This window comes from Eretmochelys imbricata, chromosome 16 (assembly GCF_965152235.1).
Source record: "Eretmochelys imbricata isolate rEreImb1 chromosome 16, rEreImb1.hap1, whole genome shotgun sequence".
Classification (NCBI taxonomy): domain Eukaryota; kingdom Metazoa; phylum Chordata; order Testudines; family Cheloniidae; genus Eretmochelys; species Eretmochelys imbricata.
Genome location: NC_135587.1, coordinates 22,121,033 through 22,138,724, shown reverse-complemented (window position 1 = coordinate 22,138,724; position 17,692 = coordinate 22,121,033). Strand labels below are relative to the sequence as shown.

At 44.8% G+C, this 17,692-nt stretch overlaps 1 protein-coding gene across 4 annotated transcripts in view; it reads left to right on the top strand.

Annotated features, from left to right (window-relative positions):
• The window catches only part of KCNT1 (potassium sodium-activated channel subfamily T member 1), a 194,008-nt gene that overhangs the window by 107,410 nt on the left and 68,906 nt on the right, over positions 1-17,692 (top strand). For all 4 annotated transcript variants that reach the window (XM_077835879.1, XM_077835882.1, XM_077835881.1 and 1 more), the window contains 2 exons: positions 9,535-9,614; positions 15,797-15,896. In XM_077835879.1, coding sequence (XP_077692005.1) covers positions 9,535-9,614; positions 15,797-15,896 — 180 coding nt within the window. The remainder of the gene's footprint in view (positions 1-9,534; positions 9,615-15,796; positions 15,897-17,692) is intronic.

Here is a 17,692-nt window from a genome sequence, read left to right as displayed (position 1 = left end):
ATTGCTTCCCAGTGCTTTTGTTGATCAGATGAATCTTTCAAAGTGCTAGCCATGAGTTTTAAAAATGACTATAGTGATTTTGGGTGTCTCAGTTTTTTTTGCGGGGGGAGGGGGGAGTTGGTGCAAAGTCCTATGGGTAGCTCAGGGCAAGAAGGAGGCTTTTTTAACCTGAAGAACACAGCTGCCCTGTTGTCTTCAAATCGCTGAGTGACGGTTCGAGGAGACTGGTTTGGTGGGGGTATTTTACTGATGATGGTGCCTACTCTCTTTGCTTAGTGCTGTACGTGGGAGGCTCTAAGCAGCCATTGCCGGATGCCGGCTGTGGTTCGTACAGGAGCAGTGGCCCATGTTTGCCTTCCTGATGCTGCTAGCTGCGGGCTGCAGGAGTTGCCCTGCCTGGGGTAAATGTCAGCCCCTTGCAGGTACTTACCCCAGCCAGCCCGGGGCAGAGGAGGGTGCCCAGCACCTTCTGCACCTCAGTCCCCTTTACCAGACCTCAAGGTGGGTGCCCAGAGAGGGAGGCACCTGCAATAGCTGGTCCCTTTCATTCAGCTCTCTCTTTAACTGGGCCCGAGGGCGTCTGCTGAAAGGAGGGGGCAGAGCCTGAGGGGAAAGGCAGCCTAGCAGCTCCTGCTATTTATGGTGACTTACACTGAGCTACCCACAGGACTTTGCACCTTTTCCCTTTTAAAGCTCTCGCCTTGTGCAGTGGCAGCCCATTCGTTTGAGTTGGGCACTTAATGTAACTGGTAGATGGTAACCTGCCGGCTTGCAGCTGCAGGAGGTGACCTGCAAGCTTCCTACCTGAACGGATAGCACCAGACAGCGCAGGCATCCATGCGTGCATTAGCCTGAAAGCACCAGGTGATTTAACAGCGGGGCCTGGTTTTTTCGCCCTGAGTATAACGTGCTGCTTTATTTGCCATGCTAACTCACCTTCAGGAAGATTGCCCCCGGTTCCCTCTGAATGCATCAATAATACACCCACCACCTGGCAAATCCTGTCCGTGGAAGGGGCGTGATGACTTGGAGCAAAACGTTCCTCCTTGCTGCATCTTGGGCTTTGCCTTCTTTCTTTCTGAAAGACGGCTCGATCATTTTTCTCAGCCAGAGGCGGCAGTAATGGGAACCTCCCCACCCCATGACATTCTGCCCTGAACTGTATTTGCAGCAGAGGTGGGTTTATATCTCTGCTTTCCCCGCTCACCAAAATAAATCCTTTCTGAACAATCCCCTGTGTGCAAATGACTCCTTGAACAAAGAAGCTGCCTGAGAGCCTGGATCAGGCCCTCCGGCTAACAGCTGATGTGCTTGAAAATGCCTGCTGAATGTGGAGCACAAACAGTGCCTGGCGGTATTTGTGTCTCAGAATTGTGCGAACCCCACTATTGCATTATTCCAAATCAGGACATACCTGGCTCTGGGTCAGACTGAGCTCGATGCCTTTGCTGGGGCTGCTGCCCTTGGCATGCTTGAGTGTGTGTAGAGTACCCATGTGAGGATTTGCCCCCAGGGGGGACGGATAGCTCAGTGGTCTGAGCATTGGCTTGCTAAACCCAGGGTTGCGAGTTCAATCCTTGAGGGGGCCATTTAGGGATCTGGGGCAAAAATTGGGGTTTGGTCCTGCTTTGAGCAGGGGGTTGGACTAGATGACCTCCTGAGGTCCCTTCCAACCCTGATAGTCTATGAGGGAGGAGGGGATCATTTGCCCAAGAGGCAGACCTTTGCCTTTGCAAGGGATTTAAGTTAAGTCAAGCAGAGGTGACACCTCTCATTTATTTACCCACCTGAATGCTTACTAAACAGACTCGTCAACTTTGTGCTGAATGTCGCAAGAAGGAGCGAGTGGCAGTTTGTGCACCTGTGGACCTCTGGGAGTCTGTTTTCACTGTTTCCTCCTCTATTCTCCATCTCCCTCCCAGCAGGTTTATACCTTCAGGGAGTTGAGGTCCTGCTGCCCGTGATGCTCGAGCATTTATGGGGGAGCACCTGCTAATCCACCCATCCCTGGTTGCAGTGTGAGTGGGTGCAGACATTTGGGATGGGTTTTAACTCCATTTTCCCTCCAAGGACTGTGTGGGGTCCCTTCACCTCATCCCTGTCATTTCCCTTATATATTTGAACACACTCAGTACTGCCTGATCCCAGAGCCCAGGTTGTGTGCTTTGCTGGGATGGCCTTCTCCTCCTCTTGCCCAGCAAGGTTGGGGTGCTGACAACTCCTCCCCTCTCCCATAATTATGTCAATAACTTTCTGATGATTACCCCACTTCTAAATTCTCTGCTTCTGGTACAGTCATGAAAGGGGGAGGGAAGGGTCCGGTGAGAATTCTAAACAACTCAGCTGTTGAATGATACAGTTTAATTATTCTATTTATTTAAGAATGGAGAGGCACTTGAACTGCCAGTGGTAATTTCCCAGGGCACTTGGGGTTTTGGTTCAGGAACTTAGGAGCATTACAGAGCCAGCTGTGAAATTTGGTTCCAGACCCAAAGAATGAGAGTGTGTAGACCCTGCGATTTTGTCTTTCTGTCTGTCTTTCTTTTGTCTTGTTGAAAGAAAGAAAGAAAGAAAGAAAGAACAGTCCCTGCTGCAGAGATCTTGCCGTTTTAGCTCGCCTTAAGAGCATTTCTTTGTATGGTTGCAGTTTATAACTGATGAATACATACAGTCATTTGTCACATAGAGAAATACCTTCTATAATCATTCAGTGCTTTCATCTATCAGTATTTATATTCATAATTTTTAAGTGACTAGTACTGCCATAGATCAGCTCGCCATCTGTCTGAAACCTAAGAGTGACGTTGCTGCTGGTTTCTTCATTACTAACGCAAATGTTTCTGTAAGACAGGCCATGTTTTTGGAAAGCGTCTCTTTTGTACAGATGTGTTTAATTCTCTGCAGCTCTGATGAATTAGCATATATTGATCAGTGCCCTAGCTGGAGACCAGACGCTTGCCGTGTTCTATGACAAGTTTTAACAAAGACAGAGAGCAGTGAGCTCATGCGTGCCATGTAGTGAGTAGTTCCAGCCATCTGATTTATTTGTAAAAAATGTGCCCTGACACAGATAAATTGTTTTGTGAGTCTAACTTTGGAAATAATTCATCTTAACACGCCTGAGCTTTCTTACGAAGCTTCTCATTTATTTCTGCTTGGAACTGACACATCATTTCGACTGTGCCGATGTAAATACTTTCAGAAATTCTGCTGATATTTTTTCCTGGCAGTTTTTCTGTGTGCATGTTGTTTAGCAGCATATGGTTCTCGGAGTTCTGCTATGTTCATCATCTCAAAAAACCCATTACATCGGGAGCGATGTCACATTTTTCAGAATTGTATTGCACCATCTGAGCATTGCAGGCTGTTGGTCTGTTCCCTGTCTCCATTTCTAACATGTGAGCAACTGACAAACAGGCAAAATGGGTTTTAGGACGACAAAGTTGCTTGCAGGTAGCTTCTATTATTCCAGCTGTGTTCAATTCAGATCCTTCTTTCCATTATAAAACTACAAACTGCCTGGAGTTTCCAGGAATTCTGTTTGCTTTCTAAACTCCAGCTTCTCAGCTTTGATTGTGGAGGATGAGCGGTGCATGGTGCTTGTAGTCACGGCTAGCCCTGTACGTTTCTCCTCCTGCCTTCTTTTGGGGCATTAATATTTTGGGCCTGCTGTACACTGGGAGAAGCTCCATGGGCTTACAGCACGGGCGCATTTGGCTCTTTGTGTGTCTTATAGATTTCCTTGCTTAATGCTGTAAATTTTCCAGCCCTTACTCCTGATGAGGTATAAATGTCTGTTCAAATCTCTTTCCACAAGTTGCTCATTTCACCCAAAGCTGAGAGCTGCAAACTGTCTTAGTGAGCACGTCCCGCCTTGCAGCGTGAGCAGCGTGAATGCCAGATCTCCCAACTGCGGTCTGTTTGTTATCACCTGTGCTATGGAGTCCATCTTTCAGTAATATACTGCCAGTGAAACGGCATATTGCGCAGTCTCTCTGCCAGCATCACTGTAGTCACAAGTGTATGTACAGGCAAGCTAGCAGGGTGTTTCTTCTGTAATTAGCTCAGTCAGGAAAACAGCATCTGCTCTCTTGTAAGGTCCTTGGTTTCTTCCCCCCAGTTTCCACCTGCTTTGGCTGAGGGACACAGAGAGGTGAAGTGATTTGCCCAATGACTTGGTGTCTGAGGCTGAATGTAGCTTGATGACCCAGAAGCCTCCGGCTTTGCCTTAAATGCAGTCTTTTCAGCAGTAGCTTTGGGGATGTGGCAGGATTAGCAGCAGTGTGCTTTGGTCTAACTTGAGGGCTGATGTCTTTAACTCCCTCCGGGCCTGACTTACCACTGTGTTATCTAGTTCCACGTGGCATAACCCAATCACTGCCAAAGAACTGCTGTCCTAGAGCAGACCAGCAGTCCATTCGGGCCTCCGGTCTGTGCTAGTGGCCAGTCCCAAATCATTCACAGGAAGGTGTGAAGTGATCATGCATAACATTCCTGAGAGGAAAGGAAGTTTCTTCCTGGCCCCAGGAAGTTAGTCGGCTTGTGGCCTGAAGTTTGTAAGGTTTTTTTCTATCCCTTCCACATTTTCATCCTGGCTCCTGTAACTGGGGATGATGATCTTACCATTCATAAAGTTATATTTATACATGAATTGAACAGTCCTAAATTCACCAACAATAGTTTTAACTTAGTAAGAGAGTTTACCAGAAAACAGCTCAGAAGAGCTGATCTCTCATTCACTCCAAAGGTGACCTTTGCTTCCTGTACGTCTCATGACTTCCCAGCAGAAGGGTTGGGGACAGTAACATCAAAATGTCAGCGCTTCTTGGTAGACCCCCCCTGGCTGGACAGGGATTCTGAAACCATGACCGGGTTTTCTAAAAAAACCCTCTTGCTCTCCATGCCTCAGCAGCTCGGCATTCTTGCCTAGTAAGTATTTATTTAGCTGTTCCTGCTGTTAAAGCTGATAGCCCGGCTTCCTTTTAAATAATCTTCCCATCCAGGCTGTGCCAGGCCTTGAATTTTTGGCGAGAGCTAACCCCGTATGTGCAGGCGGTTACATAGGTGCAAAGGAATGGGATAGTGGAGGATGGCATGACAACCGCAGCTCTCCACTTTCATGCCTGGGTCATTTCATTTCAGTCCCCAATCATATTTCAACTATCTCTGGTAATTTGTTGTTGTTTTAAAAAATAATAATAATAATAAGAAGAAGAAGAATAGCAGTTATTCTAAAGACAGCATGCAGTGAAGCACAGAGATTGCTAATTCACTGCACTTGGCTGCTTTGCTAGGTTTAATAGTAACTAATGGGCTCCTTCTTGCTTATAATATAAAACACAGAGCCATTGCTAATTTACAGAAAAATCCTTTATGCTCTGATTAGCAAATCTAACTGTAATTTACAACCTGGGAAGCTGCAGTAATGCCAAAGAGAGGTGCTTCAAGAGTGTCTGTAAAGGCCTCTAGATACTTTTACGGCAGTCGAACTCTGCTTCCCCCACAGCCTTGGGCATCTTAGAACAAGTCTAGGGTTTCAGTTTCCTCACTTTTGCAGATGAAAATGGAAATAGTTGCAGTTGTCATGCAGGTATTGCAAGGGAGGGGACTGGTTTTGGTTGCACATCCTGAATAACAGAGCGATGGATTCCCAGATCTGCACCCTCAGGTTGGTTCTTAGGCTTGTGACTCTGACTTCTGCCAGCCCGTCTCAGTTTTAGCACCAGCATCCAGGCATGAGATTTGCACTTCATATTAAAATCACCTCCCTTTTCCCCATTGTGCCATTTATTCAGGTGACTATAAGGTCAGCCACAAACAATGGCTGAAGTACAGGGCATTCACTGAGTTGCCTTCTTGATCTTTAGGCAGAGGATCCAGGATAAACTTCAGACCTTGCTTGAGCCTTGGCTTTGGGTTGGACTTTGGCCTTATAAATTCTGAAATAACACATGTAACTGACAGGAAACCTTCCTTCCCACGGCTTCTGGGTGCTTAGGTATTGACCTGCCTGACTTTGATCTCTGTGTTTGATGCACTTGTGCTTCCATCTCCCTTCGTCATGAGGCAGAACAATCTGCTGAGTTCTCCTCTCTGTACAACTTAGAAACGGGATGTTGAGCCAGGCCCGAGTGAGCTCGGGTGGACCGGGACTGTCCAAGTGAGAAAGAAGCAAGTCTATAGGTGGGGACAGGAGATAGATACTTCCTCCAAATCCTGTCGGGGGTAGTAGAGGAGAAGAAGGTGGCCTGAGAGGTTTTGCGGGTAGAATAGTAGCTGTTGTGGTGAATCTGGGCCTTATTTAATGTTAATCGCTACTCCTTCCCCTCAGGGCCTTCGAGCACCATCTGTAGCCTTAAGCCTGATGAAGGTCCCCCGGAGACTCCCTGCCTGTCAGGCGTTGTTATTCCTTTGATACAATAAACCATCAACATACCCAAATGTCAAGTAAAATTCAGAGGCAATTGGCAGCAATTGGAGGTTTGGCTGGAATGGTCAAATCAGGTATCTTAGCAACAGAGATAATCTGTCGTCTTGTAGACTTGGTTTGTTTTTTTAACAGCTTCAGTCCTGCTGAACATAGCTGCTACAAGGGGCAAGCCCTGCCTTTCAACATACGAGGACGTTCCTTTGAATCTCTGACGCCTCATGACCACTCTCCGTCTGTTGCAACAGTGACAGCGTTAAAGACCCCCTAAATCTTTTCAGCTTTGAGCGTACAGGAGCAAACTCAGAATGCAGAGCAAGGCTGGGTGGTTAGGAGAGATGAGGTATGAGTTGGGGAGGTTGTAATGGAATTGAAGCTATTTGGACAAGATTTGAATATTGTAAATCTTGCAATAAAGTGAAAACGAAACAAACCAAGCCCCATCTAGTGTTACCAGGGTGAAAGTCATGATGCAAAACCAGGCACCACCCTCTACCTGAAATAGAAAGACATTCATATTTTATATGTAGTACTTTGGAAGTCAGTGATGTGTGAAGCAACAGTGCTCCAAATTTTTGGCTTGAATTTCTTGTAGACTGTTGAGCCCCTGGAAGCCCTTCAAATCTTGGATGGCTATTTGCACTGCACTCACTCAATTCCTAAAATCCTTTCCCAGCTTGTACTGGGCTCAATGTAAAACCTGGGAGAAATTCTCAAGGGAAGCAGGTTTCAGAGTGGCAGCCGTGTTAGTCTGTATCCGCAAAAAGAAAAGGAGGACTTGTGGCACCTTAGAGACTAACCAATTTATTAGAGCATAAGCTTTCGTGAGCTACAGCTTCCTTCATCAGATAACTCATGAAAGCTTATGCTCTAATAAATTGGTTAGTCTCTAAGGTGCCACAAGTCCTCCTTTTCTTTTTTCAAGGAAAGCAGTGTTTCTTTGGTTGCTCCAAAGTTCTGGTCAGGAATTTGGAAGGATTATTCCTGGAACATTACACAGAAAACAAGTCATTGGTGGCCTTTAACAAGATTAGATCTGCTATCAACATGCCGTGTTAAAATATGGCATACAGTGAGTTGAAGCAATAACCTCCTAATGGACTGAATAGTAGATAAAATAACTGACTACATGATGAACAAGCAACAATATAATAACACTGAATCCAGCCAGTCTCATTGAAGATTTACATACCGTTCTTGGGCAGAGCAGTCTCATCAGACTAAACATTAATTATGTTTCCATAATGAAGTTAACATGTAGCTAATAATGCTGACAATGGCCAGCAAAGAAGGCAGCTGTTCTACTTAGTTTGGGTAACAGTGCAATTTTCTGGTTAAACTATAAAATATTTTCACCTGGGAGCCCTAAAGGAACATGGGCAAGTACCTTTTAAAAACAGTTTTTAGCTCTCTGGTGGGTATCCTCTTAGGAACTTGAAAATGGCACGTGTTTTCCTTTTCAAAAACAAGACATGGATGTATTGTTACCTGAACCTGCAGTCCTCACATAGGCAAATCCTCCAGCGAAATCCACGGGGTTGGGTCTGTAGATCCTCTCTCACATTCCTCTCACCCACTGATGCTGCAGCAGCTCCCGTTGTGGTTGAACTGCCTTCACAGGGAGATTTATTGTGCTGTATTTCAGAGGGCTTCAAATAGTGGGAAGGGCTTGGTCAAGAGGAAGGCACTTGTAGTTTGCTCCAGAGCAGATAGAGGTAATGGTAGGGTGTGGCAGGAATGGGGACCGCCTCCTCTGAGTGGGGTGATCTATCCTTTGCCCAAGAAGTTAACAGTTATGGGGAACTTTTGGATTCCCAGGTGACTTTGGTTGACAAATGCATCCATTTTTGTTTCATTTGCCAGTTGTCAGGCAACCACGGCCGTTTCTCTGTGCTGTGGCCCTTGCCATGTGTGACATGGTGCTGGGTCTCTAACGGGTTGCCAAGGAGTGAGGTGTTATCGGTCGTTTCCTTTGCCCAGGTGCTGTAGGAAAGGGCTGTGAGCGCAAATGGCTGTCGGAGGGCAGGGAATGCCTTTGGGGAAGTCAGGGTCTACGCTGCAGCAGGGAGGTCTTTCCTAACTCTCTGGTTACGTTAAAACTTGATCCATTATCAACACTAAGGCCCAGATCTTCAGCTGCTGCGTATCGTCATGACTACACAGATCTGTGCCCGCTGAGGAGGAGATCTCACCAATTAGGGATCCTTCCCCTGTATGGCCCATGGCGTGCTTCCACCTCAGCTAGCCATGTCTTTGCGACTGCCAGACTAGGCCACTGCAGTGTGGCCTGCGGGAGGCTCCCCTTGATGACGTGGCCGCTGGAAGTGAGTGCAGAACATGTCTGCCCACTTGATGTGAAGTGATGGCCATAAGGAGCTGGTCACACCAATTTTCTGAATGCAGCAGCTTGTAGGTGCCACGCTCGGTATTAACATGGATCTTCCCGGTTTGATCCTGACTTGCTGAGGAACTTTCTTCCTGTGTGCTTAGAGGAGCTAGAATTTGTTGTCCTGCGGGACATGATGGAGCAGCTTGTACCCACATGGGGTGATTGGGTTAACCACACAGCTTGTTTAAGAGGCCGTAGTCTGTCTTACAGGTTAATGTGTTGCTATGGCTTTTTAAAGTATGTGTATGCAGGTAATTATCATGGCTGCATTTTGTCACCGCAAGGTCTCATTTCCAGTAGCTGATCAGAGTAGGAGGGCCATCTGCAGCTTCCCCATCCTGGAGCCAGAATAGTTCAGCATAGCCCCAGGCCAGACCTTGCAACACCCTGGCACATCTTCTATTTTTCGGCTGTAAATGTTTGCGTAGGAATTTTGGCTGCATTCCAGACCTTTTGTGCTTTAGGAGCAGCACAAATTGAGCAGAATCGGGCTTGGGATCGGGCCCCAGAGTAACATCTGGTTACTGCTCTGTGCAGCATTCTAATGGTTTCTTATTTAAATCTTGTTCACAGGATGGATTGTTGGAAAAGGTGGGTGAGAAATATAGAAACAGCACCTGGTGGTATGGGACGTATTTAGAGGTGGGAAGATTTTGAGATGAAACCTTTACTAACGACAGCCCCAGTTAATTCAGTTCTCTTTCCTTTCTGCTCACAGGGTACAGGTTGAGTTCTATGTAAATGAAAACACCTTTAAAGAACGTCTCAAGCTGTTCTTCATCAAAAACCAAAGATCAAGTAAGTGTTTGTACCAAGACACTCCATGACAGTTTTATTTTCCGGGTAATTACAATAATAACCAGGTTATCTGAAATGAAAGGAATGAGGGGGGGGAAAAAGAAAAATCTAACTGGCTACAAAATAGAAAGAGAGAGAGATTCTCTCTCTCTCTCAGGTCTATTAGCCACAGCAAATCTGTTTGAGCAATATTTGTATGGAGGTGATGGATTACAATGTGTAGGATAATACATTTTTTTGCATACTTATTAACTTGAGCAATAAATTGCTGCTCACATTGACCAGTCTCCATCAGTCCTAGGATGGAAAGCAAGTGCCATCTAGTGGTTGCAACATTTCAGCACCGTACCCTTGGCACTGCTGCCTCAAGGGTTCTTCTGTACCCTGATGTCGATTTTTCAGAGTGCCGGTTCCCAGCACTGAGGACTATCTTTTTGCGTGTTAGCCTTAGATGTAGCTGGGTTAATGAGTTTCATCTGTGAAAGCAGACTGGTGTGGGAGTGGGTTTCCTTTCTTGAGAAGAACATGATTCCACAGGGAGGACAGGAAAGCAGCACCCTATATTTCTATTGTCCGCATCACCGGCATTTATAGAGTGTTCACTACTATGGCACCTAGCTGCATTTTACAGGGGTGATTCTCAGCGCCTCTAGATTTACAAGCGAAATGACTACCCCTGTAGTATGCTGTATTGTTGTAGCCATGTCGGTTCCAGAATATTAGGGGCAAGGTGGGTGAGGAATTATCTTTTACTGGACCAACTTCTGTTGTTGAGAGAGAGAGAGAGACGTTTTCGAGTTACACAGCTTTCAAGCTCTTCCTCTTCCTATTATCTGATCAGAACAACCCCCCAGCCTCTCCAAGCTCATCATCAGAAGTGAGCTCCCCACAGACCAGGACACCAATTCAGAACGGCACCAGACCCTGCCAGAACAACAGATGCAAAACCTGCAGATGTATCCCCACTGCTACAATGAGCAACATCCCCCATAATGCACCTTTCGAGATCCATGGGTCCCACACATGCCTATCACAACATATGGCATACCTCATCCAATGCACTAAACAAACGCCCCAAGGACAGCTATGTGAGTGAAACCAGACAATCACTGTGCTCCTGAATGAACTCTCAGAGGAAAATGATAAAAGACAAAACCACCCTATCGCCTGTGGGTGAACACTTTTCACAAAGCGATCGCTCTCTATCTGACCTATCAGTCATCCTCAAAGGAAACCTGCACAACACTTTCAAAATCCAAGCCTGAGAGCTTAAATTCATAACTCTGTTAGACCATAAAAATCGTGGTCTTAAAGACACTGGATTTATGGCTTATTACAACAATGTGTAACCCACTAACTCCCCCTCCCCCATTTGTCCTATGACTACAGGGGTGTTAATGGTGCAGTTCACCTTGAATGGTCCCTTAGTTTAGCATAAGTAACTAGCAGATATTCTGTCTGTTCAATCTTGTATTTAGCTGTGACACTCTTAAGTACCTTTCCCAGACCTGAGGAAGAGCTCGGTGTAGCTTGAAAGCTTGTCTACCCCAGAAGTAGTGAGCCACTAAATTCTATGATGCCCACAGCTTAGAGGGAGACCCAAGACTAAGGCATTTGTTACTGGGATATCAGATTTGGCAGCTTAGAAAGGCTGGACAGAGCAGGGCAAGTTCCAGTGAGAGGGAATATTGCAGGTGGGGGGCAGTGGTGCAGGACAAGATGTAAAGCGGTTTTATTCTCTGCATTGCTTCTCACCCTGATCGTATACCCGATCAGCATGCAGGGCAGTGCAACATCTGACGGTTGTGCCATCAAGGTGGCGCAGTGATGTGTACAATGGGAGCAATCTTCTGATTGGGGTGAAACATACATGTACGTGTGACTCAAGGGGCACGCGCATGCAGTGAAGCTGGAATCTGGTTTAATGTCAGCAGGCACAATATTCATGGAAGCTGGTACATAAGTTCCTTGGCACTGACTCGTAGATGGCTATACCCCTCCCAGTCACCATTCCCTCTAAGCTGTGCGGGTGTGCGCACGCACAGAGATCCTAAACCCCGTGCACACGGCGAAACACCGCGCACTCAAAAAATGAAATACGACATCGGAGCCAGGCCGAAATATCATTTACGGGCGACTTTTGACATTGTTGCCCACCATCTATCAACACAGCCAGATTCTACTAGCTGGCAAGGGGAGGAAAGGGAAAGGAAGTTAAATTTCCTTTTTCTAAGTATTTAAAAATTACATTTATAAAATAACATGGTGTAAAACTATTGTAACAAATTGCAAATTAAAACTTTTTAAATGTATAAGCATTTTAACTCGCTTGGGCGCATTTGCCTCATGGCGCACAAATTTGAACTCTGCTTCAAAAATTTGCACATAAGAAATATTTTGCGTACACGTCCTGTCAAAAATTAGAGGGAACATTGCTCCCAGTGTCAGCCACGGGTCAGCCATCTGTCTGTTTACTATTTGTAATTAACTGGTTACTCCAGGTGTTTAGGATAACCACGTCTGTCTCATTCTTATTAAAGCTGAGGACTTCATGTCAGTCAGAGGCAGCAGAATGGGAAACTAATTGATAATTATAGATTTATTTGGGCATAAGCATTCGTGGGTAAAAAACCTACTTCTTTGGATGCATGGAGTGAAAATTACAGATTTGCTGTAATTTTCACTCCATGCATCCGAAGAAGTGGGTTTTTTACCCACGAAAGCTTATGCCCAAATAAATCTTAGTCTTTAAGGTACCACCAGACTCCTCATTGTTTTTGTGGATACAGACTAATATGGCTACACCCTGATAATTAATAATTAGTTACTGTGAGTAATGACCACTCGTAGATATAATATAACAGAGATGAAGAGGGTGATGTGGGCAGCCAGATGTGCAAGAACCTCAATATTACATCACTTAATATTCACTCATGATGATAACCACAAATCAATATTCTGTATATATGATACAGCCAGGTTACAGTACTCTGAAATGCATTTGCTGAGTGGATCTTTGACAAACTCATTATGAACTTGTAATAAATTTGCATCCTTTAAAGCTATTATGGGGCTCTCGTTTCTCCTTGCTGTGTACACCTACAAGTTATTATCCAGTTCAGGGCTCCTGTGTCTTTCCTTGTCTTTTCTTTAGGGATTCCCAGGTTAATAGGAAGTGATTTTCCACGTATTTCCAACCCCCCCTTTAAGCTATACATTCTTGTACAAGTGAAAGAGCAGAACATGGGACATCCCTGATTCCCGGTTTAACATCGTGGGTGTGTTGTCTTAAATGCCATGTTACAAAGAGAAGCTCTGCAAATGTTAGGTTGTCTCGATGAGGTTCTATTCTGTGTGGGTGAAATTCACCCCTGTGCGGAGAGGACAGCACAAGGTAGGTGCACTAATTAAATCCTATTTAAACCCTCAGAATAGTGTTTAAGTGGGCAGGTCACGCCCACCTACCTGAACTAACTTTAATGTGGCTAGGGCAGGTACTGGAAGAGTGAAGCTGTAACAGCGTGAGATGCAGCGCAGACAACCCTACAAGTCATTACTCAGAGTTTGGGTAGGTTTGTACAGGCCAGGCTGCTGCAGCTTCACTGCTCTGGTATCCGAGTTAGCTAGTTTAAAGCTAGCTCAGGTATGTCTGCTTGAGCTGCCATGACACCCAGTGATGGCCGTCTAGACATACCCTCACGAGAGTCATGTGCCCTCTTTCACCCTTTATTAAACTTGGCACAAACATTAATGAATGTGCCCTGGACACTTCCATCAAAACAGAAGAGCTATTATGTCTGCTGCTTACCAATCACCAGTGAGACCTCAGAAAGTGTCCCAGATGGGATTGTGAGTGACAAAAATAGAATAATTGATTGCTCCTGGGAAGTTCTGGCAATGGACGACTTCTTGTGGGATGAGAATGAACTGACCTGCTGTAAATCATTATACAATATAGCATGAAGCTGGATTTATTTTTATTAAAAATAGTGGCATGTTTATAGGGCTGGGGCTCCCTGATTGAACTTCCAAAAGTGTTGGAACTCTACGTGAGCTCCACCTCCGGAATTTTCTTGTCTAGGGACAGGAACCTCCAGGCTGCTGCTGCTCCCTCTCTTCTAAACATTTCAGGCCATGGATTCCTCTCGTCTGTCTCAGAAATATCACCTATTTTCTTTGACTCCCCAGATTAATTCCACTCGAAGAATCAGGCTTTTATTTTCTGCCTGAGGGAAGGCATTAGCTGCCCGCAGGGAATCTCTAGGAGCTAATTTTATAATTTCACACTTTCTTTTGTTCTCTGTGGGTCATATACTTGTTAAATAGCTGGTGTGTAGCATGAGAGCGGGTGCCCAGGAGAGGAGGGTTTTAATGGAAATGTGCTGAATTTCTCACTGGTAATTTGAGTAATAGCCTGCTAAACTGGCTGTGAAGAGGAGGGAGTTGATAAAGTGGCAATTTGAATGTTCTGTTCCTCCTCCTACAAACCACTGAGCCATGTGATGAGCAAAGACTGGACCCTAGCTTGGTTGTATGAGTCTTATTTAATGGATGCTAGCTGATTCTGGGGATAAAAACCTCAACAGCCCACATCCCTTTCTTCAATACTGGGGGGAGGGGGTTTGCAAAGAGCCAACTCTTTTTGTTTGTTTATTTATGTTGGCCTTCTCGTTATTTGAAGCTGTGTAGGATGTGGAGTGCACCCTACAAGCCTCGAGCAAAGTTCATACAGCATTCCTGGTCTCCTGCAAGCTCTACTAATAGCCAGAAAAGCAATCATTACCCATCCTACCACGCATGCTATAATAAGCAGCATAAATTACTGTGTTCGTTCATTCTCATGCTTAAAGGATAATAGGTGTTTAAATACAATTGAAACAGATGTTCCAAGGATGCAGTAACATTAACGGGACCTCTGCTGCGGTGTTCTCCCTCTCCCCATTATGGGCACCGTGTTTTGTAAAGATTTTGGGCCAAATGATATCCAATGGCCCCTAATTGTGTGTCCATCACCAATTCCTGGCACAATCAACTGTGGTTGCAAACAGAATGTAGGAGTCTATTCAGACATCTAGGGCCAGAATGTGGAACTATACCATTGACACAGGCAGAAGATCCAGGACATTACAGGAAGGATGGTCCAGTGGTTAGAAGCTAGCTTGGGACTCAGTAGGCATGGGTTCAGTTCCCTACTCTGTGAGGTGGAGATCCTCAAAGGTATCAAGGTGCCTTACTCCCATTGAAATAAATTGGAGTTAGGTGCCTAAATACCTTTGTGAATCTGGACCCTAGTCTCTCTGAGCATGTTCCCCACTTGTACTATGGGCATAATAACGATTTCCTGCCTCTCAGAGGAGTTGTGGGGATAAATACAGAAACCAATTAAGATTCTGGCGTGGTAAAGAAACTGTGGTAATGGGGGCCATATAAGTTCCTTAGCTAGATACGTTGCTATCATTTGCAGTTGATTGTGGTTGTGAAATTAGATGCCTGGTTGAATTCAGCTTTTTAAAAAATGTCCCATAATAATGATTTCCCATTGCACCCAGTGAAAATTCCTCCGTCTCGCATGTGGATCTCCTGGCAGAACGGGGCCAAAGTTACACTTCAGAAGAGATTTTGTAGTCACCAAGGAGTCAGGATATTCTTTTTCAAAAATGAATGTTGAAAGGAAAAGGCTGTAAAATTCAGATCAGCTCAAAACGAAATCCTTTTTCACTTGTTACACAATCAGCCTGTGGAACACACTGCCACAAGGTATAACTGAGGACAAGAGCTAAGCATGATTAAAACCAGATTAGACATTATTGCGGGTAATCAGAGTTATAACAATAAAGGTTAAAATGTTTGGAAGGGGATATAAAACCTCTTGCTTCAGGCCTCTAACTAATGAGAGTCATGAGAGAATTTTCCCTGATAGTAGGTTATCTGATAACTACCTAGTGGGAGGGTTTCTTGTGTCTTCCTCTGCCGCACCTAATACCACTGTGAGTGACCGGATATTGCATTAGGTGCTGTGCTGGTCTGATTCAGCAATTCCAACTTTCTTATGACCCCCCTCTTTTGCTCGGAATGACTGCATCTTTTTGTGTGTCTATCATACATCAGAAGCCCTGCAGTACAGTCAGAGGAAGATGTTTGTTTCTTTTTAGCCTCTTACCCTGTTGTCTTTTCTATTGCAGGCCTAAGAATACGGCTATTCAACTTCTCCCTGAAGCTTCTCACTTGTCTTCTCTATATTGTACGTGTTCTACTTGACAACCCAGCAGAGGGAATAGGATGGTGAGTGTCTATTAGCCGCAGTAAGGTGGATTTTTATCTGTCTAATCCATCATCAGGTATTTATTAAGCTCCCATCATGATTGTCTCTAAGCATCTTTCAGTATTGTTGGTCTCCAGACAGCACTTCATGTTTAGAGCCGGTTTACTAGCAATTAAATGGCTGTGAGGGTGACGATACCCTCAGAAGTTCCACCATAGTCCAGTCCCAGGTAAAGGGATCTCATGTTCTGTTCTCCTCACTGTAGTGCTGAGTCTCACTAGTTGCTGCAATGGGGAATAGTCCATAACGAACCAACTGTCCCCCTCAAGGAATGGTTTCTATCCAGGGGCGAGGAGATTTCTGTGGGCAATAGCCGTGCATCTGTTTTTGCTTCTTTTCCTCTTACAAGGTGAAGAGTGCTGCTTCTCCAGCCACGTTGTGTGTTCTCTTCTGAGTTGCTGTTCATCTTATCTGATAACTTATTTCACTCCCTTTCCATTTGGACGCTTGAATGCTAACTTAAATTTGAGGTACAGTGATGTGGCTGGAAACAGGACACGATCACCAGCTAGTTACACACCTGTGGCATGGGGAAACCTGAACTCGTGTCCCGCTCCAGAATCACAGGCCTTCAAACTTTGCTAGCTTGTTGATCAAAGGGAACCTTCTGGTCATACGTATAAGCAGGTCAAGTTTTGTCCACTAGAGGGCGGTAGTGAACATAAACAGGAACATTTCACATTCCTCCACCTTGGTTGAGTCCCACAACAATTCAATGAGCAGTGATATGTGAGGAGTGATATTATCACCTTCTGTCTTTTCCCTGCCTATTGTAAACATTATTTCAAAATATTGCTAATTCTTCCTGCTCTGTTTTTTCTTCATTTTTAATCAGTTAATTTAACAAATTTGTCTGATAGAATTGAGAATTCCTAAAACCAATTATTATTATTAGCATAAACTGCAGAGGGAACAAAGCAGGGTATTTTGTTTAGGCCTTTTATGGGATCGCTGAAACTCTCAGAAGTTGTGGCATATTTTTTAGTGTACATTTGTTATCCTTATACTACTGTTGACAGTGATGGGTCCCAAAGAATGCCATGGGGAAAGCAGAAGGGCTAGAAGGGGCTGGTGGTGGTTGTGTTGGAGGGTTGGGCTGGGCATTGGGACCACAGTCCATAAAATGATCCGTTTCCACATGTTCGTCTAACTGAACTAACACAGAACGATTAGTCTAAATGTATTTTGCAATAGAGCTGCCATTGCGCATCCCAGGAGGCCCTTTTGGTAAGCCAATGTTTCAAACCGAGTCTCAGAAGCACTATTGATTTCCCAGAGCCCCTAGAAGTTCTGTCTGAAATCCATTTAGATGCTTCTGATATAGTTTGACAAAATCACCTCTCCGTCATCTTATCAGAACTGCCAAAATGTCTGTGATGCACTGAGATGAAAAATAAAGCTGTGAGCTTTACAACTAAAGATAAAGAACTGTCTCAAACAGAACTCTGTGCAGTGAGAAATAACTCTTGTGTGTGTCTATGGATACCTGCGTACTGTGTTACTTTGTCAATTAGCTGTCAGGTCACCATCCTTGCAGATGGTTAATAGGAGACGCAATAGTGAAAATTATTTTAGTACTACAGCAAAGATGAAGGGTGGATGCTTCAAGTGGTCTTGTCTTGCTTCATTGTTTGAAACTCTATGATATAATAATCTGTATGTTCACTAGCCCTGGACAACCCACTGGAAAATAAAGCTGGTAGAGAAATTTAGAAACATTTTCACAGACAATTTTCCAAATGCTCTGGGAAAAATT